At 32.3% G+C, this 21,982-nt stretch overlaps 3 protein-coding genes across 6 annotated transcripts; 2 read left to right on the plus strand and 1 right to left on the minus strand.

The window, feature by feature from the left end:
• The first annotated feature begins 2,849 nt into the window (after positions 1-2,849).
• Positions 2,850-11,974, plus strand: LOC111281270 (BTB/POZ domain and ankyrin repeat-containing protein NPR1-like). Its single transcript, XM_022868977.2, has 4 exons — positions 2,850-4,081; positions 4,462-5,215; positions 5,981-6,175; positions 11,338-11,974. Exons 1-4 carry the CDS (start codon positions 3,533-3,535, stop codon positions 11,598-11,600), a joined length of 1,761 nt encoding a protein of 586 aa, XP_022724712.1. The 5' UTR covers positions 2,850-3,532; the 3' UTR covers positions 11,601-11,974.
• Positions 11,975-13,227: 1,253 nt separating this feature from the next.
• Positions 13,228-17,693, plus strand: LOC111280371 (uncharacterized). Of its 3 annotated transcripts, none has more exons than XM_089757098.1 (10): positions 13,228-13,396; positions 13,590-13,750; positions 14,293-14,490; positions 14,717-14,805; positions 14,901-15,039; positions 15,500-15,574; positions 16,044-16,165; positions 16,238-16,313; positions 16,605-16,664; positions 17,328-17,693. In XM_089757098.1, the coding sequence occupies exons 3-10, from the start codon at positions 14,350-14,352 to the stop codon at positions 17,463-17,465; spliced, it is 840 nt and encodes a 279-aa protein (XP_089613224.1). In that variant the 5' UTR covers positions 13,228-13,396; positions 13,590-13,750; positions 14,293-14,349; the 3' UTR covers positions 17,466-17,693. The 3 variants fall into 3 exon arrangements, with proteins under 3 accessions (XP_089613224.1, XP_022723423.1, XP_022723425.1); XM_022867688.2 differs by having other exon boundaries at positions 13,228-13,312; XM_022867690.2 differs by lacking the exon at positions 13,590-13,750 and having other exon boundaries at positions 13,228-13,312.
• A 1,130-nt stretch (positions 17,694-18,823) lies between these two features.
• On the minus strand, positions 18,824-21,617 carry LOC111280372 (ras-related protein RABF2b). 2 transcript variants are annotated; one of them, XM_022867692.2, is made up of 7 exons: positions 21,305-21,617; positions 20,580-20,657; positions 20,316-20,483; positions 19,843-19,891; positions 19,626-19,699; positions 19,273-19,366; positions 18,824-19,182 (listed from the first exon to the last, which is right to left on the minus strand). In XM_022867692.2, exons 1-7 carry the CDS (start codon positions 21,341-21,343, stop codon positions 19,082-19,084), a joined length of 603 nt encoding a protein of 200 aa, XP_022723427.1. In that variant the 5' UTR covers positions 21,344-21,617; the 3' UTR covers positions 18,824-19,081. The 2 variants fall into 2 exon arrangements, with proteins under 2 accessions (XP_022723427.1, XP_022723428.1); XM_022867693.2 differs by having other exon boundaries at positions 19,273-19,362; positions 19,622-19,699; positions 21,305-21,537.
• Between the last annotated feature and the right edge of the window lie 365 nt (positions 21,618-21,982).

The following is a 21,982-nucleotide window of genomic DNA, read 5'->3' on the forward strand; positions in this document are numbered from 1 at the left end:
TAACATAATTTTTTTTTAGATAAAAAAAATTTAAAAGTTGATAAATAATTCAATCTCTTAAATTAAAATAAGATATGTCATATATAACAATTTAAAATAGATAATTATAAATCATATATTCGAAATAATCTTAATAAATGATCATCGACATGATTCGAATTTTAAATTTTTTTATAAAAAAATAATTTTAATTAATTAAATCAATTATTTATTGATATAATATAATATAATTGTTTTTTTTTAAATCGAGGATAACAATTAATTTGGGCTGAACTGAATCTGATTCTTCTAAGGAAAATAAGAAAGAATACCGTAGCTTTTTTATAGTGAGTCCTTTTAGCTTAGCGATGGAAACATTTTTCATCGCATCATAATTGTATTTTATAATTAATATTTTTAAAAATTAATTTAATAATAAAATGAGACGTGAGATGCGAAAGGAATTCTCTCGTCACCTAATATAAAATAATTGTTTAAGTACGATCTATACCAACTCAGTTATTGTTTGTTTCGGGAACTCACCCTGTACAATCTTATTAATTAACTCAACTAGTATTTTATAATAGAGTTTTTGTTTTGAGTAAGTTGAGTACCTCTTTCCAAATGTAAAAAATAGCACACGTTTTTTTTAAATAAATTTAGAATATCATGGATCACAAAGAACTACATGCAATTCAAGTAAACATCAAAATAAAGATATATATATAAATTAAATTATAACTCGTGTCATATATGAAATAATTTTATTTATTTAATATAAATATAAAATTTTAATTATATTTAAATTTTTAAAACTTATAATATGTATAAGATTTATATACATTAACGTATTATTAAAAAATAAATTTTTTGAAAATAGCAAAAAAAAAGTATGTCTTTTTTTAAGATTTTTTTATTTATAATAATATTTATACACTTGTAAAATTATATAAAATAAAAATAAATTATATTTTTTAAAATAAAAATATATATTATTAAATAACAACTTAAATAATAAAATAAGTATTAACACACTTTCACTTTAGTAAATTTGACTAAATTATTATAAAAAATATGAAAATGTTAGAAAATATGTGAAAAAAGAAAAAATAAATTGAAAAAAATTATTTTTATAAGAATGAAAACTGTAATAATAATAAAATATATATTTTAAAAAGTTTATAAAAAAAAATTGTAGTTGTAATAGAATATTCCTTAAAAAAGTTACCAAAAAAAAATTGATGTATAAAACATTTATCTTTGTAGTATTAAATTTGTAGAATAATTCTTTAGTGTCAATTATGATTAAATAAATAATTTTTAAAATTTAAAATAGATATAATAAATGATAAAGATAATATTAAAATTTTGGCATTTATTTGAAATATAAATTTGATAATTAACGTTCAAATTGATATAATAATTTTGATAATTTTATTATTTAAATTTAAAATGAATTTTCAAAATCTTGCCTAAAATTACTTGAATTTTTAATGTGTTAAATAAAAATTTTTAAAAACTAATTTTTTAAATCAAAATAAAAAAGATTATTGAAAGATTTAAATAAACTTAATCTTTGTAATTTTTAAACATGTTTGAAAGATTTTGATAATTAAATAAAATTTTAAATGAGGTTATTTGGTAAACAACTAAAATTATTTATTAAAAAAATAAAATCTATATTTTATATTTTTAATTTTAAAATATATATCTCTAAATTGATTTGATTTTCAATTATAATTTGAATAATTTTGATATTTGAATAAATTTAAAATTATCTAATTTGTAATTAAAAAAAATTATCTTTTTTTTAAATATCTTATGCGTTATTTAAAAGAATTGTTTATATAAGTATCTATGTGGTAAACTTATTTATATATGTTGTTCTATAATATATATATTAAATTATTTGATACATTTACAATAAATTTTTTTATTTCATAAATTAAATTAAAATAATGATATATGTCTTTTTTTAATTAATTCTTTTTATTTTTTAAATATACATTAAAGATGTATTTGATATATAAGATTATGATAGGATAAAATAAGATATTATTATAAATATAATTAAATTAAATAATGTCATATTGTATTTAATGTGTGTAAATATTATAATAAGATAATTTATTTATATATCAAAATTATCAAATTTTAATGATATAAATATATAAGTTTAATCCAATAAATTAAAAATAATTTTTTTATTTTGATAAGATTAAATAACCTTATACCTAAAAAATGATTAATTCTCTTTTAATTCTATAATTTTATTTAGATATATTTCAAACATAATGTAAAATTATACACCAAATATGACCTAAAAGATATATACAACTAATGATTTTTTTATGGATATTTATGTATATATATACACTGTGTGTACACATAAATAATTATTTATTTTGCAAATGAAAGTTTTTAATTCATTATTATTGTAAAAAAGTAGAGACCTAAAAAGGTTAAAATTGAGCAAACATGAGAGGCTGGTAAGAAAATTTTAATTAAAATCTAATTATTATTATTTTAATAAATATCAATAGTTAGATAAATTTTCAAATTTTTATTAAATTGATTCAAAGCTAATTGTAATTTGCATTAAAACAACATGTCAACCACGAACATAATGATTATGTTTATCTCTTTGGGCTAAACAATAATATTATTTATTATAGGTGACTATTGATAAGGACCTTTTCGCACAATATGTTAAATATGCCACTATCCCCTCATAACTATGACGTCATTGCTGACGCCAGTGAAACAAGCTCCAATTTACCACGTCACCTTCAACGTCATCCAAACGACTTCATCTGGACCATTTTTTTTAGTTCTTATTTTATCTTTTTTATTTTTTATTTTTTATTTTTACACTTCTATTAAGTATTGACTCTTCTCTACGCTTTCAAGTCCTTGCTTTTTTTTCTTTTAGATCTTCGCATGAACAGAAAATAAAAAAAAAATTTCTCTCTTTGATCTTTGCCAAGCTTCTATTTTTGTTGCATGTTTATGAAGTAAATTATGTGCATGTTCTTGGGTTATCTTTTTTTATAGGATCTGATTCGTGATCTTCCTTTAAAATACTTTGTCTTTTTTTTTTTTTAATTTCCTTTTTTCTTCGTTATTATGTTCATTAAGAGGTCTTGGAAATTCAAGCCGGTTTGTATTTTTTTTGCCTTCATATATTTGTTTTCAGTCATGTGATTTGATCAAAATAATGCGATCAAAAAAGTTCAATCTGGGATCTTCAGTTTCAGCCTCTTTGTTGTATGCTATTATTTAAATGATATCAGTTTAAAGGAAATTTGAAAAAAAAAAGACTCAGTTTTGTGTATAATTTGTCTGAATACTTGTTTTCTTAAGAAACCCATGTAGGATTTTTTTTTTTTTGTTTTTACAAATTTTTTTTGGATTTGTACACAGTTTTTCCCTTCTGGGCTTAATTCTTCTTTCTTTTTCTTTTAGTTCAATAGCAATAGAAAGTTGGTTTTTTGGGACCAAAGTTTTGATCTTTCTTGTTCATGAATTAAGTAAGATTCTGACTAAGATTTCAATGGCTTATTTATCTGAGCCATCATCTTCTTTGAGCTTCAGTTCTTCTTCTCATGTATCAAATGGCTCAATTACTCACAATATACCCTCCTTTTCTGTTCCTGAAACTGGGTCTAGCCTTGAAGTTATAAGTTTGACCAAGCTCAGCTCCTGCTTGGAGCAACTTGTTGTTGACAATTGTCCTGTTTTTAGTGATGCTGATATAGTTGTTGAAGATGTTCCTGTTGGTGTTCATAGATGTATTTTAGCTGTTAGGAGTAAGTTTTTCAATGAGTTGTTCAAGAAAGGAAATGGGCCTTTTGAGAAAGAAGGAAAACCAAGTTACAACATGAGTGAGTTGTTGCCTTACGGCAAGATTGGACTTGAAGCCTTTCAGGTTTTCTTGAGTTATTTGTATACTGGGAAGCTCAAGCCTTCTCCCGTGGAGGTTTCAACATGTGTTGATGATGTTTGTGCTCATGATGCTTGTCGACCCGCCATTAATTTTGCCGTGGAGTTGATGTATGCTTCATCGATATTTCAAATACCGGAGCTGGTTTCACTTTTTCAGGTTAGTATGGGATTATCATGGTGATAGTTTTTAATTCTTTTAGGAAATTTATTTACTCTTCAAGAGCATCAGTTTTTAGTTTTGACTTGGTGTAATGGTGTGATCTATCATGGTAATAGTTTTCAATATTCAGTAAATATATTGAATATGTACTCACTGTAAAGTTAAATGGGAACTTCTGATGCAGTGAGTGTTTTAACAGTGGGTTGCCTTTGCATCCTTCAGTGAATATGTAATAAAAATCATTGTACTAACATGGTAATTGAAATGAAGAAGCATGGATAGATTTTGGCCCCTAATTTCCCTTTAACTAAACAACATTTTTGGCTTGATTAGACCAAGAGAATGTCTACTAATTTCATTTATGAATACATTTGCAGCGTCGTCTTCTTAATTTTGTTGACAAAGCTCTTGTGGAAGATATCATCCCAATCCTTGTGGTTGCTTTCCATTGTCAATGCAGTCAGCTTGTTTCTCAATGTGTTGATAGAGTGGCAAGGTCAGATCTTGATAGCATCTCTATGGAGAAAGAGCTTCCTTATGAAGTTGCAGAGAGTATTCGATTGCTTCGCCGCAAGTCTCCACCCATCGATGAAGATAATGAGGCAATGATTGATCCTTTGCAAGAAAAAAGAATCCGGAGAATACTCAAAGCATTAGACTCTGACGATGTTGAACTTGTTAAACTACTTTTAACCGAGTCTGACATAACTTTGGATGACGCTACAGCCCTCCATTATGCTGCAGCATATTGTGATCCCAAAGTTGTCTCTGAGGTTCTCGGCCTGCGTCTCGCTGATGTCAATCTGCGAAATTCTCGTGGTTACACGGTTCTTCACATAGCTGCAATGCGTAAAGAACCATCAGTGATAATGTCACTTCTAGCAAAAGGGGCATCTGCTTCAGAATTGACATGGGATGGACGAAGTGCTGTTAACATCTGCCAGAGGTTGACAAGACCAAAGGATTATCGTGCTAAAACCGAGCAAGGGAAGGAAACAAATAAAGACAGGATATGCATTGATGTTCTGGAGAGAGAAATGAGGAGAAATCCAATGGCTGGAGATATTTCTGTTACTTCCCATACATTGGCTGATGATCTGCACATGAGACTTCTGTACCTAGAGAACAGAGGTATTACTCTGTGGGGATTTACTATGCCTCTCTATCTCCACCTATTGGTTTATCTAATTGCATTTCCATAAATTTGCTTAAACAGTAGAGTATAATTGTTTTCAATTTAGAATTATTGAAACAGGTAAAATTTTTTATGGGTATGACAATTTCTGAACAGTTGTAACATGTCTTGACGTATGATATTGAATTTGTGCGATTGGTACTGCATGTCGAAAGCAAGCGTAACCTGCCCTGGATAAATGGTACTTTTATGTTCTTTTCTTTGTGAATAATGCTTGGGAAATTTTAAGGTGTTAATAAGCCACATTATAGTTTGAATGTCTTCATGAAAAAGTCAGGCTCATTCCCATGTGCATGTAGCTGAAGATTCCATAACGACTGCTAACTATGTAATTGATGCTCCTTCGGAGGTTATCATCATTTTAGGACAAGTGATGCTGGAACACTAGCTGAGCTAAAGGTGTTTGATGTTATATATATGGTCTTTCTTTTATGATGTCCGGCTTAAAGGCTCTGTTTGTTAATTGAAAAAGTATGATGTAATCAAATACTTGGTAAAAGTCAGGCTTCCTCTCATTTGACTTTTAGATAGATATAATATACATGCAGACATTTTCTCCTTATAATTTGGTTTAAAATGTAGTTTTGGTACTTTGTATTTATCTACTTACATTAAAAATGCATTTGATTCATTCTGCAAGTGCCCCCTATTATGAGTTCATATTCTTTAGGTGATTAGCTGAGTGAAGTTGTCTATTGCAGTGGCATTTGCAAGGTTACTTTTCCCTAGTGAAGCAAAACTTGCCATGGACATAGCACATGCTGAGACAACCGCTGAGTTTGCTGGTCTTTCATCAAGAGCTTCAAGTGGAAACTTAAGGCAGGTTAACTTGAATGAGACACCATTTATGCAGAAGAAAAGACTTCTTGCGAGGATGGAGGCCCTTATGAAAACAGGTGATTGAAAGCTGTAAATATTCTCATTTGCAGGTCTTCAGTTTCACTTTTCAATGGCAGCATGCTTTCTTGGTTTAGCAGTTAAGAGTCATTTTTGTCAATGTCCTGTCCAAACAAGTACTCTTTAGTGGCTTGAACAGGGGTCATATGGGTTGGGACAAGAAGAATCGTTCTGCAGAAATCTCTAGAATAAAACTATTTTATTTTTCTATATTTTTCTTATTACAATGCTAGAATTGTATGAAAATATATAGGCTAAAGACTGAATATTTTCAGCCTCAAAACCTAAGATTTTCATGCATTAAAAACAGCTAATCAAAGGAGTAATTTACTCTCTACCCATAATGGGAAAATATCTAATGGATTTGGTGTAATTACCCAAATCACTCCTTATTCTAAAAATAAGAGATTTAACTAAAATAGACAAAGTCAATTAATCAAATAATAATGAAGATTAGATTTCTACACTCCCCCTCAAGCTGGGTGGTAGATGTCAATCATGCCCAGCTTGGACTTCAGATTGTCAAATTTGTTTCGAGAGAGATCTTTAGTGAGTATGTCTGCAGTTTGGAGGCATGTGGGAGTATAAACTAATCTAACAATTCCTTCCCTCTATCTTCTCTTTGATGAAGTGATGATCAATCTCCACATGTTTATTCCTATCATGATGAATAGGATTCTTTGCTATACTTATAGCAGCTTTGTTCTGGCAGAATATCTTCATGAATTCTTCTGCAGAGACCTTTAACTCCCCTAGCAATTTTTTCAGCCAAATTCCCTCACATATGCCATGAGATATAGCTCTAAATTCAGCTTTTGCGCTACTTCTAACCACCACAGATTGCTTCTTGCTTCGTCAAGTAACCAAATTTCTCCACACATAGGTACAATAACCAATAGTTGATCTTTGGTCAGTAATGGATCCAGCCCAATCAACATCAGTGTAAATTTCAACATTTTGGCTGATGTCATCTTAAAAAACCCTTTGCCATGACTCTTCTTTAGGTATTGTAAGATTCAAAACGCAGCCCTCAAGTGTTCCTCGGTTGGGTTGTTCATGAATCTGCTTACCATGCTAATCGAAAAACTGATATCTGGTCTTGTATGAGAGAGGTAGATAAGTTTCCCTACAAGTCTTTGATATCTAGCCTACCCTTATTAGTTGATGAACTTTCTTCTTCCATTCCTACCTTATTCATTATGTCCATGGGGTGTCAGCAGGTTTGCATCCAAACATTTCAGTTTCTTTTATTAAGTCTAAGACATGCTTACACTATGAAATAGAGATGCATTCCTTGAACAGGCTACCTCCATGTCGAGAAAATATTTGAGGTGTCCCAAATCTTTGATTTCAAATTTTTTGGCTAGGAGGTTCTTTAGGTTGTTAATTTCTTTCACATGGTCTTCAGTAAGAATAATGTCATCCGCATAGACAATAAGAATGGCTATATTTCCTTCAAGCGAATGTTTGACAAACATGGTGTGATTAGTTTGGCATTGTGAAAAACCATACTTCTTTACCACTTTTGTTAATCTATCAAACCATGCACGTAGGGATTGTTTGAGAGGATATAAAGACTTTTGAAGTTTACAGGCCTTGCCAGAATTGTCCTGATTTTGGAATCTCGGAGGGATTTCTATGTAAACTTCTTTTTCTACGTCACTATTAAGAAATGCATTTTTGACATTTAGTTGGTAGAGTGCCCAATCTAGATTTGCTGCCAATGATAATAACACTCGGATTGAATTAAGTTTAGCAGCCGGAGCAAATGTCTCCTCATGGTCAACACCATAAGATTGAGTAAATCTCTTGGCAACAAAGCAAGCTTTGAATCTGTTAATACTTCCATTTGCAATGTGCTTGACAGTAAAAATCCATTTGCACCCAATTGGATTTTTCCCTTTGGGTAGTTTTGAAATCTCCCATGTTTTGTTCTTTTTTAGAGCCTTGATTTCTTCCAAAACAGCCCTCTTCCATTTTGGTTGCATGAGTGCTTCATGAATATTATTGGGAATCTACATATTGTTTAGTATGGTAACAAAAGCTCGATAACTGAGTGATAAAACTTCATAAGAAACCATGTTCCAAATTGGGTGTTGAGTACATGATCTCACACCTTTCCTAAGAGCAATTGGTTGATCAAGATCATCAAAAGATTCAATTGAATCAGATTTAGTAAGAGTATATTACTTGTGTTGGTTTCAAGTGTCTCTGGAATCAATTCAGATTCTTAGTTTTGCTTTGAAGGTGTACATTCTCCTAGATCCTTCTGAGTTTTATGTCTTCTTGAATAGACAATCAATTCTTTGTTTGTTTTCCTTTTTGTGGACTTTAGGCTTGGATGATCTAGTTGGATGTTTTGGACTTGAAAGGGAGTTAGAGGATCTGGTTGGATGTTTTGTACTTGAAAGGGAGTTGAAGGATCTGGTTGGATGTTTTGGATGTGAAAGGGAGTTTGAGAAGTGCTTGAAGGATCTAATTGGATGTTTTGAACTTAAAAGGGAGTTAAAGGATCTGGTTGGATGTTTTGGTCATGAAAGGGAGTTTGAGAAGTGTTGGTGGTTTAGTAATAAGATCTTCCCAAAGTTGGTATTCTCGTGTGATTTGATTCTTCCCTTCAATGGCAGTTTTGGGAAAGTAAGGTTGATTTTAAAAAAAGGTAACATTCATGGAATGGTAAAATTTCTTTGTCACTGGTAAATAACACTTGTATCCTTTTTGATTCGAGGAGTATCCGAGAAATATGCATTTGATGGATTTGGGATCTAGTTTGCTTTGGTTTTGTTGGCTAGTAAGAACAAATAAAGTGCATCCAAACACTTTAATGGGAATAGATAAGATGATACGAAGGTGAGGATAAAAACCGAGAAAGGATTGGTAAGGGCTTTGAAATTTTAGGATTCGAGAAGGCATTTTGTTTATAAGATTTGTAGCGGTAAGAACACCCTCACCCTAAAAATGCTTAGGTACATGGGTAGCCATCTTGAAGGATCTTGCATCTTCCAACTAATGTTGATTCTTTCTTTCAACAATGTCATTTTGCTGAGGAGTATTGACACGAGCTTTGATGAATTATATCATGCTTCATTAGATATGATCCAAGGATTGAATTGTAGTATTCTCTCCATTGTTGGTTCTCAACACTTGGATTTTGGTTTTGAATTGAATTTGGATCATATTGTGAAGTTTTCTAATAGCTGGCCCACTTCTGATTTTTCCTTCATAAGGAATACCTAGGTAATCTTGGTGTGATCATCAATAAATGTGACAAACCATATGGAGCCAGTAATGTTATTTATTGTGGAGGGAGCCCTAATGTCATTGTGTATTACTAAAAAAGGATGGGATGATTTATAAGGCTGATTAGGATGTGGTATGGGTATGTTTAGATAGTCGGTAGATTTCACACTGAAAGTTGTTAAGATTTTTATTGAATAATGAGGGAAACAACCTTTTGAGGTACAAAAAATTTAGATGCCCTAATCTATAGTGCCACAACATGATAGTATTATCTTTATTATTACTGGAGGATGAAGCCACACCATAGGTATTATGATATTGTCTTTCAGAGTCATTAGCTTTTAGGATATAGAGTGCCGCACAGATCTTAGAATTGCTAATCATCTTCACGAGTCCAAATCTTGAAATTTACACATATTTGGAAGAAATTTAGTAGCACACTTAAGGTCTTTTGTAAGTTTGCTTGTAGACAATAGATTGCAACTTAGATTTGGGATAAACAGAACATAATCGAGTGTTATTTCTTTGGAAATAATAACAGAATTTGTACTGGCTACTTTTAAAAGTAACCCATTAGCAATTTGAATAGTGAAGTTTTCATGACATGGTTTGTATTTACTAAATACAGATGCATCCCCTGTCATATAGCTTGAAGCACTTGAATCCACAGTCTTTGAATTTGATTTCTCTAGTTTTACACTTAACGTATTTAGAAAATTCCCTTTTTGTGCTAAAGAACTTGTTCGAATAGGAGTGGTAATGTTATGCAGTGATTGAGAAACGCTAGCTCTGGGAGTAGAGGTAACCTCTAGTGTCTGGCTCTCCTTTTCACTTGCCATATTGGACTTCAAGTGAAAATTTTCAAAAGCTCATATCGCACTCTGATACCATGAAGAAATTTCTAGAATAAAATTATTTTATTTTTTTATATTTTTCTTATTACAATGCTATAATTGCATGAAAATATATAGGCTAAAGACTGAATATTCTTAGCCTTAAAACTCAAGATTTTTAAGCATTAAAAACAGCTAATCAAAGGAGTAATCTACTCTTCACATATAATGGGAAAATGTCGAATGGATTTGGTGTAATTACCCAAATCACTCCTTATTCTAAAAATAAGAGACTTGACTAAAATAGACAGTCAATTAATCAAGTAATAATGAAGATTAGATTTTCACACATTCTTTAGGTCAAGTAAAAAGAACATAAATAGATCAAACTACTTGTTAAACTATTAGCCAATGCTAGTTTTACTATCAGAGAGCAAAAAAAAAAAAAGCGTAGAAGAAAACTAAGAAGCTGGCAAAATAATTGTTTCTTGCTCTCATTTCTTGTTCCTAAGCATTTAGTCATATCTTAGGCTTAATGGTTTTTTATCATTACAGACACTTCTTCTCTTAATTTTTTTCCCATTCATGTTTGGTTTAACTTGATTAAATTGTGTGCTTTCATCCCATCTTATTTCTTTCTTGCAATTCAACTTGTTAGGGAAATTTCAGTTTGTTGCCATTGCATAAATTTTTTACCATTGATGCTGATTACTAAAAAACGTACTGTTGCCAACTTACATCATATCTATTCTGGAATGATTCATGAGTAAATTCTAATCTAATGTTGTGTTGTTTGAGCACTAAATTAGGAGCTGTTTCCATCAGTATGTGGAAAATTAGAGTTCCCAAAAATGTTCTGCATCTTTTATTTTAATTGACCTCTATGAGTTTCTGGCCTTAAAATGTCAATCTACTTCCTGATTCGAGAATATTATCATGTATTTAGCATTGTAGTTTCTGAGGTCAATCTAAGTCATGTGATTCCTCTTTTAAAGAAGCACGACCTCAGGAGATATAAAATTTTTGGAAACTGAAACAATCAAAATTTCCTCGCACTTCATAATCTGATCATTTTGGTTGTTTCACAGTGGAGATGGGTCGACGCTATTTCCCTCATTGCTCGGAAGTTCTAGATAAGTTCATGGAGGATGACCTTCCTGATTTGTTTTACCTTGAGAGGGGCACCCCAGAGGAGCAAAAAGTTAAAAGATCACGCTTCAGGGAGCTCAAGGACGATGTTCAGAAGGCATTTAAAAAGGACAAGGCTGAGTTTAACCGCAATGGTTTGTCTTCATCATCATCATCATCTTCCCTAAAAGATGGTGGCCCTTATAAGCTCAGAAAATTGTGAAGAAATGTAGGTTGTGTCAACAATAAGGACGATGAGCAGAAGCCAAATGCTTTGGCGTTTAGGTAAGTTCATGAAGGTAGGATGACCTACCTTTTTGTTTGACAGGAGCACATAAGAACAAGGCCTGAGCTTAACCGCTCTGGTTTGTCTTCATCAGCATCTTCTCCCTCTTTGAAAGAATAATGAAGGATTTCTGGTTGTCTACAAGGATGATGATGGCAGTGTATGAAAAACTAACCCTGTATAATATCCCTGGGAAGTAAAGTTAGCTGTGTGTCCAATTATGTAACAGAAATGTCTTTGCCTAGCTGCTCCTACAAGACAACAAAAATTTATAGAGGATGCAATATAGCTCGAAACAGGTTTTCAGTTAATTGATTGCCAAAGTTTCTTCATATATAAAACAAAAGAAAAACAAAACAGCTTAAAGAAAGAAGTCGTTCTCAAATGCAAAACAGACATGGGTTTGGTTGGTTGGCCAGTAACGTGTTTAACAAGGAGAAGCAAACCAAGTGAAAGAAAGAGCCATTATTGCATTCTCCTAACTACGTCAGAATTTCTAAGATATTAAAAATGTTTATAATGCTAAAACCACAAGGATGGGCTGCTAAATACAATTATGGATTAATTCCAGGAACTCGTTTCCACTGCAACACTCCATCCTATATAAGATTTCCTGCGATGCTTGTTCAAGAAGAAATTTTTTTTAATTTTATATAAAATTTCCTTCTATGAATCGGGTTAAGTTTGGAATTCTACTATCTATTATTATATTTTAGTAACTCAAACTCTAATGAATTATTCTAATGGAGCTTTTGGATTATAAATTAACACATAAAAGATAAGATTCAATTACTCAAATTGAATTTCAACACTTTTAATTTTATATTAAGATAAGTAAGATTTTATCGGTCAAAATTTAAATTTATAATATTATCAACTATGAAGAGTTAGAATCTAAAATATAATTTAATTGATTAATTTAATCATTTTAAAAAAATAATATTTAATAATAATAATAAAAAAATTTTTAACACTTACAACCTCTTATATATTATATGGATGTGGATCAAATGATAACTCTCCTCAACCAATCACCAACCATTTTTCCTACCACACTAGCAAATGGAGTTATTATATGGTTGTGGATTTAATAGTGACCTGCAAAGTCATGTATTGTTAAATTTGGATCATAACATTTATGATTAGTTTTAAATTCATACAACTATAAACCCAAATATTAAATGAACTTAAATTTTTAATAAAAAGAATAAAATTTATCATAATTTTTATAATAATAATTCAAATTCAAATGTCAAATTTCTTTTCATTTGATAAAATAAGATTCACTTAATCATATCAAGTGGCATAAAGATGCTTACTTGTAAAACAGGAAATGATAAATCACTGAGAGCAAAATCCAAATTCCAATATCACCCAATAAACAAGAGACACATTTCAAAATGATAAAATTGCATCCTTCCACTCCATAAAGGGGCCCAAAACAACGACTCATCATCATCCAATCCCATCATCCCAAGCATCCAGAAATCAGCGGCTTCTGATTACTTTCTTGATATGTTGTATCCTTATTCATTTATTAAAGTCCTCCATTATTGAGTTGGTTGGAGATTCGAAGGACTCTTCCTACACTGATTAACTCTTTACAGTTGGTGCCGCATTTATTCTTGCCACACTGATTAAATCTTACGGTTGGTGCCACATTTCTTTTTCTTCTGCTATCCAAATGATCCAAGAAATTGATTTCCCTTCTTTCGATTCTACCTTATGTTTTGGTTTTGACTTTTGAGCCTTCTTATTCCATGGGTTGTTGTTCCTTTTTGCATTCATTAAAAAGCTTTGGTTTTCTTCTCATGGACGTTTGGTTTTTGCATTGATTACCTTTATTTCTTTTTTATTTTCCATTTTGTCAAGTGCCTATTTGCATTTGCACCTTATTTTTGGGTTTAAAAGTTTTTTTCTTTTCAGGTCCCAGGCATTGGTTGACCTTGGTTTTTCTTCAAGCACCCAATTTTTCTCGTCCCTCGCTTGGGGTTTCTCTTTCAAAGATTAGTTTTTTCCCCCTTTACCCACCTGCATATAGTTTGAATTTCATGGTTGCTTCTTCAAATATGCAGGCCATGCTTGTGGTAAGCATGTTTATCTAATTGCTCAGCTTCTTTGCTTCTATTGTGTTACTGTTACCTTTGATTGCCTTATGTTGCTTTTCATTCCAATGTTATCTAGGTGTTTTCCACATGGATTACTTCGAATTTCTTTGCTTTTTCATTGCATTTGCATTTGCTTATCTGAAATGGACATATTTATTTGTGTTCAGTCTTACCATTAATACTTGCTTTCTTCGTTTGAATTAAGCTTTTCATAGTTTCGGTTGGTTCCTTGTTTGCTTCAACTTGACTGAATTAAATTTGTCCTTAAATGGAGAAGATGTTAGACCTGATATTTCTTGGAATAGGATGGAAATTGGCATTTGTTTTTATTATTATCACCTTGTAGTGTTTGCTTGTAGACTATATGGTTGGTTGTAGTATCAATTGTCAAAACTTCCTCAATGTCTAATTTTCCTCTTTATAACTTTTATTCTAAAATTGACTTGAATGAAAGTTTTCTTTTCTTTCTTTTTTTTTTTCTGACTACCTTTTTGTATTTGTTATGGAATGGATGAATGAAGGAGGGATGAAGATAGGAGAAGATACTCTTGTTACTAAGGTGATTTTGAGATTGCAATATGACGGCCGTGCCTAAACAGACAGTTATGGCTATAAAGTCTTATCAAAATCAGGCTCAGATGTTGTTTAAGAACTACTTATTGGCCGATCCCTTCATTCCGTACACTTCCATCCTTGGTGGCATTCTTGCTTGCAAAGTGGTATACTCACTTTTTCCCATAGTAAATATGTTTAACTTTTGAATTCAGGATCTTTGAATCCTAAGGGCAGATGTTTGCTTATACCCTTTAATGAAACTCGCAGGAATGAATTTACATTTTAAATTTAAATCCTACCTATTTTTATGTTGTTATGTGATTTCGTGGATGCTTTCCCCTCTGTCTCCTTTATTAAAATTCAGTTTACATGTTTCTCCCCATCCCTCAGGCCTATGATCTTACCCAGTTAATCAGCAGCATTTACATCAAGACTTACCCTGGTCTTACTAAAATTCAACGAGTAGAGTGGAACAACCGGTTAGTGTAATGCATGATCTAGTTTTTCCTTTTTTTTTTTTCCGCTTCTGTTATGATGTTCATTCTCTCATTTCTTATTAACTTATTTTTGGCAGTGGCATCTCTACAATTCATGCCATTTTTGTTTCTGCTTTGTCATTGTACTTTGTTTTCTGGTCGGATCTCTTTTCTGATCAACACCTTCCTGGTCTTGTTGTCTTCCGAAGCTCACCACTCTCTACTTTTGGATTAGGGGTAAGTGTTAACCTTTTATGTGATCTTGAAGAAGTTCAACCATGTATCTTGTGGGCAATTTATCTATTAAGTATAGATTCTCAACTGTGAACTAGGATCCATCTTATATGCTTATTTAACGTGGCATCACTATGTCCTATGTATATGCTTATGATGCCTCTCACTTTTCAGCTCATTCATTCGTATGAGATATGCTTATAGTTTCTTCAAAGAAGAAAGTTTCTTTTATGATTTCACCTTTTGGATGAAAGTGATTAGCATAGTTTAGATTAAACTACATAATGGCAACCAGAAGGGACATCCCTTCCTTTTTCTCTATTCCACTCAACATTTTGAGGATGCATGTCATCCTTTGTAGTTGTACACAGCTTCTTCAATCACTCTCCTGGATAAATTTCGAGTACCAACTTTTGGGTCAAATCCTAGGACTTTTTCAAATATTTGTTACGATATTTTACAGGTTTCTGTTGGATACTTCCTTTCGGATCTTGGAATGATTTTGTGGCTATATCCATCTTTAGGTGGAATAGAATATGTAAGTGTATTCTCTATATGGACTGCACTCTGACTTACATTTTATTCATTTGTTTATTTTGTTACTTTTGTAAGAAATGATGGTAACAATTCTGTTGCCTCTGTCGCTAAGCATGTGAATGACGCTTGCTACAACCTTTTAAACTTTATCTTTAAATACTTGGCTGTTTTCCTTTTACCAAAACTTAAGACAAACCCATTTGGTTCATTAACTGAATATGCACCAGAAAGCATGCAAGCATAGGGTAGTTAGGCTTCTAGATTGGAGGATTCAATGTAATTAATTTTTGGAACAACTTTGACTTGTATGTTTGTCATGTTGAGCAGAACTGAATCTTTATGAAACTTATAACTTTTTAAAAGTGCAGTAACCAACAAATTATAAGGTGTCGCATGCTTAAAGTGCTTATGTTCACGGAGTATATGCAATGTTAAGGGATGACTAACAAGATGGTAGCATCTGATTGCAGGTTATTCATCACTCCCTTTCTGGAATTGCAGTGGCATATTCAATGTTTACCGGAGAAGCACAGCTTTATACGTACATGGTTCTTATATCTGAGGTGACAACTCCAGAGATTAATATGAGATGGTAAGTTCTAACTAGTTAGGTTTTATTTGTTGAAATTCTGATTTTAAACCATATCATGTTTCTGTGATGAAGGTATCTTGATACAGCTGGTATGAAGAGATCCAGTGCATATCTCATTAATGGTGTTGTCATCTTTTTTGCTTGGCTGGTGAGCTAAACTCTTCGTAAGTTTTCTTTGTAAAATGGACATGCAGAGTTATATGTGATACCATAAAACTTGAATTGATAATTAGATGTGGGTGGCTCTCAAAACAAGCTGACTGGAGTTTCTCAGTCAGTTAGAAGCTTTTTTGAGAATATTGCATATCTTTGGTCTCAAAGATAGCAGAAGTTCCTTAGTTTTGATTTTTTTTTTTTTGCTATTTTTCATTTTAATAAGTTCCTTGTCCTTTTGAGCTTTAGACCTTTTCTAGAAACTCAAGTAAGTTATGAATTGCAGATTGCAAGAGTTCTTCTGTTTGGCTACCTGTTCTACCATGTGTACTTGCATTATCAGCAGGTAATTTTACCTCCCTGATATTTTAGCTTTAACTGAATGTTTTTGTTGTCTTCAACTACTTTTCTGCATTGACTAATATTTTCTATTCTTCCATATCTTTTAGATTTTCATGAATTGGTCTTTTTAATATCTGGTTGCTGCTAAGAAGAGTGATGAGAAATTAAAGCTAAAAGTAGGAATCTATCATTCATTTATTTGATAACAATTCCAAATTTTCAGTGGCTATTAGATTCCAGCTTTGCTGCAACCCCTTTTTCCCCTGCCTCATTTTCTTTTTTGGATAAATTCACCTTGTCTTTCCTATTTGCAGCCAAAAAGATCATTTGCTGCATGGTTATTTAATTATATATATAGTGATAGATGAGTTCTATTAAATTATATACATCATGTAATAAAAATTTCTTGCAAGTACTTGCAGATTTTCATTGATCTGTATTTTAAAGCATGGCTTGTCTTCATGTCAGTTTTCATTTCATCCTGAAATTTCAGCCTCTTTTGAATTTATTCTATAAGCTTGCTATTTTCTTGTTTATTGATCCTGTACGTCGTGCGGCAACCAACTCTTAAGAAATTCCACGCCCATTTGAACAATTCTGGTATCACTGATTGCTTTGTTATACAAGTATTTGGTAAGAATCTGTTCTGACGTGTTTGGCTCAATAGGTGATCAAGATGCATACCTTTGGCTATGTCTTGGTTTTTGTGGTGCCGTCAGTATTAGCTACCATGAACTTGGTGTGGTTTGGGAAGATTATTAAAGGTTTGGTGAGGACTTTAGCAAAGAGGCAACGGCGAATATAGGAAGTAAACTTGAGTCTAATATCTTCGGATATTGATCTGTCAGAGATTTGTATATTTTTCTACTCCTGCGATGTATAAATGATATAGAAAAGGTCAAAATCTGAGTACTAATGAAAAACAAAATTGAGTCTGATCTGACTTTTCCAGTTGATGGATATGGGATTGTTGGATATGGTCCCAACTGAATGTACTATTTCAGTAATCACTCAAATAGTTGACTTGCACTCAGTCTGTACGCCTATGCCATATCTTTCAATTATTTCGTTTTCATGAACACAAATTCACTACTAAAGATTTCTAAGAATTAATGTTTTAAAGCAAAAATTGTTACCATTTCATAAAAAAAAAAAAAATCCCATAAATTTGTTATCTTTGAACATTTCTTGATTATTTGAGTTATTTTTCGCCACAGCAGATCACCCTATTTTCTTCTATCTATGCAGGAGTAGTCGGTATCAACTGATCTCATAATTTTGACAACGGCTCAACGGTCCAATATGAGTCATGTTCATGATCACTTCCTTGCATATGGTAATAAGGCAAACAAACTTTGTCAATGCTTCAGTCTTTCTTGAGTCCTTTTTTTCTGGCTGAATTCGTTGCCTACTCCATTACTTCATTAGCATATTTTGGATTTTCAGACTGACAACACCATCCCTTCTTCAGAATTGTCTCATTACTCATTTTAGCAATGGGGTTAGTCTTTTTCACGATGATGATATACAATATCAGAATGGAAATGCAGTTTCACCAGAATTCATCACTTCCACCAGAAATAAGAAAACATAATTCTCATGCATAAATTCCTTTCCTGTAAGTTACGTTCTTTTCTCTCATTTTGTTTATTTCATAAACCATTCTAGCTCTGGTGCAGCCAACACTCGTATCAACATTGACAAAACACCAAAAGCCGTATCCTCAATGATCTGTTGGAAGTTGCTGATTGGTACTCTTTTGCATCGTCCAGAGGTCTAAAAGAAGCTTTTAAATATTCACTTCAGGAAAATGAAGTCCCTACATTTTGAAGCCCATAGCAAAACTTTATACTACTGCTTACAAGTTACGAAAAAAAAGGTAAAAGTTCCCAAGTCCCATACAACAAGGCCACACAAACTACATCCATGAGTTTTACAGGCTAAAAGCGGCAGATGTAATAACATTCTCGGCATCTTTACTAAATACAAAACTAAATGAGCCAAAACCCACCGACGACAGCCCCGACGAGTCCTTACATGCTTACCAGTTAACCACATAGGTCATCCACAAGACCCCTCAAAATCCCTATAGTAATTCAGTGAAGTGCTATAAAGTATTGCATTCTCTTAACAATTACCACGACTTGTTAACGAGCTACCAAGTCAACACATGAAATGGAATATATTTATTTCAACATGTCCGCTGTAATATGGAAATGAAACATAGCATTACCACACTTTAATTACAAGAAAAACCAATCTCCAATACGAGTAGGGGGTTGATATCAAAGCGTCTAAACATCGTGCATGTACAGTTCCCAATGATTGTACACAAACAAGGTAAAGAAGGAAAGAAAAAACTTTGATTGCAGTGAGCATTACAAGAGCTACTTATACGATACAGGCGAACACAACCACCGCCTAAGAGCAACAAGATGCACTTGCTGTCCGTTCTGCAGGTCTATCCATAAGAACCATTCCAGCAGGATTTTGTGCCGGCTGCACTCGAGGTAATCTTTTAGCTGTATGAAATAAAAATCAGTCAACTGCCAATTCAATAAAACAAATACTGAATGTTTTTTGAAAACTTAACAAAACAACAAGTAAAACACCTATTTCATAGAAAATGTCATTGACATTGGATGCAGTCTTTGCAGAAGTTTCCATGAAGAAAAGACCATTCTCCTGAGCATAGGTTTGTGCTTCCTGAATCACCAAGGAGAATAAGAAGTCAAATTGATATTTACATGTAGGTTGAAGTCAAACCAAAATTGAACCATGAATCTATTTAACCCTTTACCATCTCAAAAAGAGAATGAGTTGTTTCGAAATGTCAAAATTTTGGAACTAGACTAATCCTAGCAGTCATTCTACCTCAGAACGCTCAGAACTACTGATTAACAGTAATATTATAATGTTTAAATTTGAAGGCAAAAGTTATATGAAGTAAAAACTAATAACTTGCCTCTGCAGCCACCTTCCTTGCATCGAGTAAATCAGCTTTGTTCCCAGCAAGTGCCATTACCATATTAGGATTGCCTTCACAAGAAAAGGAAAAGAAGACATTCAACATAAGAAAAATTAGAATTCAATTACTCGGAGCACTTAAATAACATGTCATAAGGATTAAAAATAAGAAAAATAAAGGATGCCTTCAAAGAATAGAGAGGGCAAACTACTACCTTGTGCTTGAAGCTCTTGGACCCATTTTTTGGCTCTCTCAAATGATGCCTACAAAATAAGAAAAACACTATTACTCCTCTTTCAGATACTAAATATCATTCCACATCCCTACTAAAATTCAACAAAGGGAATACTACTGTTTTAAACTTCAACCTAAAACAAAATTCACCCTGAGTTTTTAAAATCCTTACAAATAAGTGTTGGCTTTGATGTGGTGGCAAGTTGTAATAATGTATAGAATCATGCACCATAAATGTCTCAGAATGTAAATCCACATCATAAATTTGGATTCATAGAAAGCTTGACTTGAGACCAGTAATGTTTAGGGAATTTAACAAAGAACGACCTAGATTATGTGCTCCCAAAGTTTTAACGCTTCATCTCCCAGTGTCACATTTTGAGCAATAGGCAATTTAGTGTTTACATGACCAAAACACATAGACAAGACATTGGTTAGCCATCTTGAACTCACTTGATTTGTTATATCATACACAATGATCGCAGCTGCAGCTCCTCTGTAATACATTGGTGCCAAGCTATGGTACCTCTCTTGACCAGCTGTATCCCAAATCTCAAACTTTACAGTCGCATCATTCACAGCCAAGGTCTGGGAGAAAAAAGCTGCACCTATGGTTGATTCCTAAATCATTATAAGATAAACGTCAAGCTATATATTCCTAACTCAAATTTTGAATTAATAATGTTCTAACTCACAAAATTCCACAACATCACCAACCTGAAATTCAACAAATTGCCCTTTAACAAAGCGCAACACAAGACTAGATTTTCCGGCTCCAACATCCCCAAGTAGAACCTGAAGAATAAAATACACACTAACAATTCATACATAAAACAAAAACACCAGTTCAAAGTTGAAATTAAAGACACAACTTAACTTCTGGTATAAGCACAATAATTAGGCACTCAAATTCTAGACATGTTTGGATGCATCATCGCAAATGAAAGCAGAAATATTTGAACCCAACAAGATACATCCACATTGAGTAAGTTCTGTAATTAGAACATGTATGAAGCCAATGAAATGAAATAGCTGATATGATATCAACATAATATCCACAATCTGAACAACAAAAATCCCAAAGAAGTTAGGCATAAACCTAAGCATATTCACGCAAGCCAGACAGAGTCAAAATGTTAACAAAAACTCTAAGATTCAGAAATAAAAATGAACCTCGAAGATCAAAGCAAAACCCACATGGGAATTGGTCAGCCCTAAAACAAAACACCAAAATCAAAAGAATATTTTGCAAAAATTAGCAAAACCCATGTAATAATTCAGATAAAAATCCTTCATGATCCACAATTCATCAAGACCCAGATCAGAATTCAGCATCTAAAGCAGGAACAAAGCACAAAATACTTGTAATAACAAAAAAAAAAAAAAAAACTATCTTAGGGAACAAAAGGAGGGTTTAAGATCAAGAGAGAGAGAAAACTGACTAATTTAGCATTGATGTTCTTGTTTCCAGTGGTGGCCATGAGATCCTTTGATCAGATTTTATATTCCAAACAAAAACAGATCAAGAAAAATTAGGCAGTAACAAGAGAGTTGTGGCTTGTTGGAGGCGTTGAAAAGGAAGAAAATAGGGATGTAAAAGACAAAGGGTAAAGGTAAAGGCAAAAGGAAGGATCCTCCTCAACCTTCAAACCAAGCCAAAGTCTGCCAATGACTCGAATCCAAACACGAAAGCGATATTTTGATTTTCTTTTCTTCTTCGGAAATTTATTGCATTTTCTTTTTAATTTGTACTCCTTTTTTATTTTTATAATAATCTCTTTTTCTAGGGTATTAACTAGTCACCATTCCACGTGGCAACAGCTTAGCCATTATCTTGTCTTTTCTCCAACCCAAAGATTGGAGTCCAGTACTATGACTCTAAACAAGATTGGGCTTTATGAATCCAATTTCAGAACGTTTTTGGTTTGGGTTTAACATCTCATTAAAAAACCCAGTCGGACCATAATCCATGGCGGATGGGCCATTTGAGTTGAGCCCCAAGTGAGAAATAAGAGTTGGAAACTTTCCAAATATAAATGAATTTTTTTTATTTAGTTAATGAATTTGAATATTGTCTGTAATTATTTGTTAAATTTATATACAAATAAAAATTTAGAATG

The sequence above is a fragment of the Durio zibethinus genome, chromosome 28 (genome assembly GCF_047325235.1).
Source record: "Durio zibethinus cultivar Kanyao isolate XHJ-2024 chromosome 28, ASM4732523v1, whole genome shotgun sequence".
In the NCBI taxonomy this organism is placed as follows: domain Eukaryota; kingdom Viridiplantae; phylum Streptophyta; class Magnoliopsida; order Malvales; family Malvaceae; genus Durio; species Durio zibethinus.

Excerpts from the sequence above, each read along its gene's own strand:
- LOC111281270 (XM_022868977.2), top strand. The coding sequence starts at position 3,533 with ATGGCTTATTTATCTGAGCCATCATCTTCTTTGAGCTTCAGTTCTTCT. Across the intron at positions 4,082-4,461 it reads AGCTGGTTTCACTTTTTCAG|CGTCGTCTTCTTAATTTTGT; the intron begins GTTAGTATGGGA and ends ATACATTTGCAG. Across the intron at positions 6,176-11,337 it reads GGAGGCCCTTATGAAAACAG|TGGAGATGGGTCGACGCTAT; the intron begins GTGATTGAAAGC and ends GTTGTTTCACAG.
- LOC111280372 (XM_022867692.2), bottom strand. The coding sequence starts at position 21,343 with ATGGCCACCACTGGAAACAAGAACATCAATGCTAAATTA. Across the intron at positions 20,484-20,579 it reads GGCAATTTGTTGAATTTCAG|GAATCAACCATAGGTGCAGC; the intron begins GTTGGTGATGTT and ends ATAATGATTTAG. Across the intron at positions 19,367-19,625 it reads CAAGGAAGGTGGCTGCAGAG|GAAGCACAAACCTATGCTCA; the intron begins GCAAGTTATTAG and ends TTGGTGATTCAG.
- LOC111280371 (XM_089757098.1), top strand. The coding sequence starts at position 14,350 with ATGACGGCCGTGCCTAAACAGACAGTTATGGCTATAAAGTCTTATCAA. Across the intron at positions 15,575-16,043 it reads CTTTAGGTGGAATAGAATAT|GTTATTCATCACTCCCTTTC; the intron begins GTAAGTGTATTC and ends ATCTGATTGCAG. Across the intron at positions 16,166-16,237 it reads CCAGAGATTAATATGAGATG|GTATCTTGATACAGCTGGTA; the intron begins GTAAGTTCTAAC and ends TCTGTGATGAAG.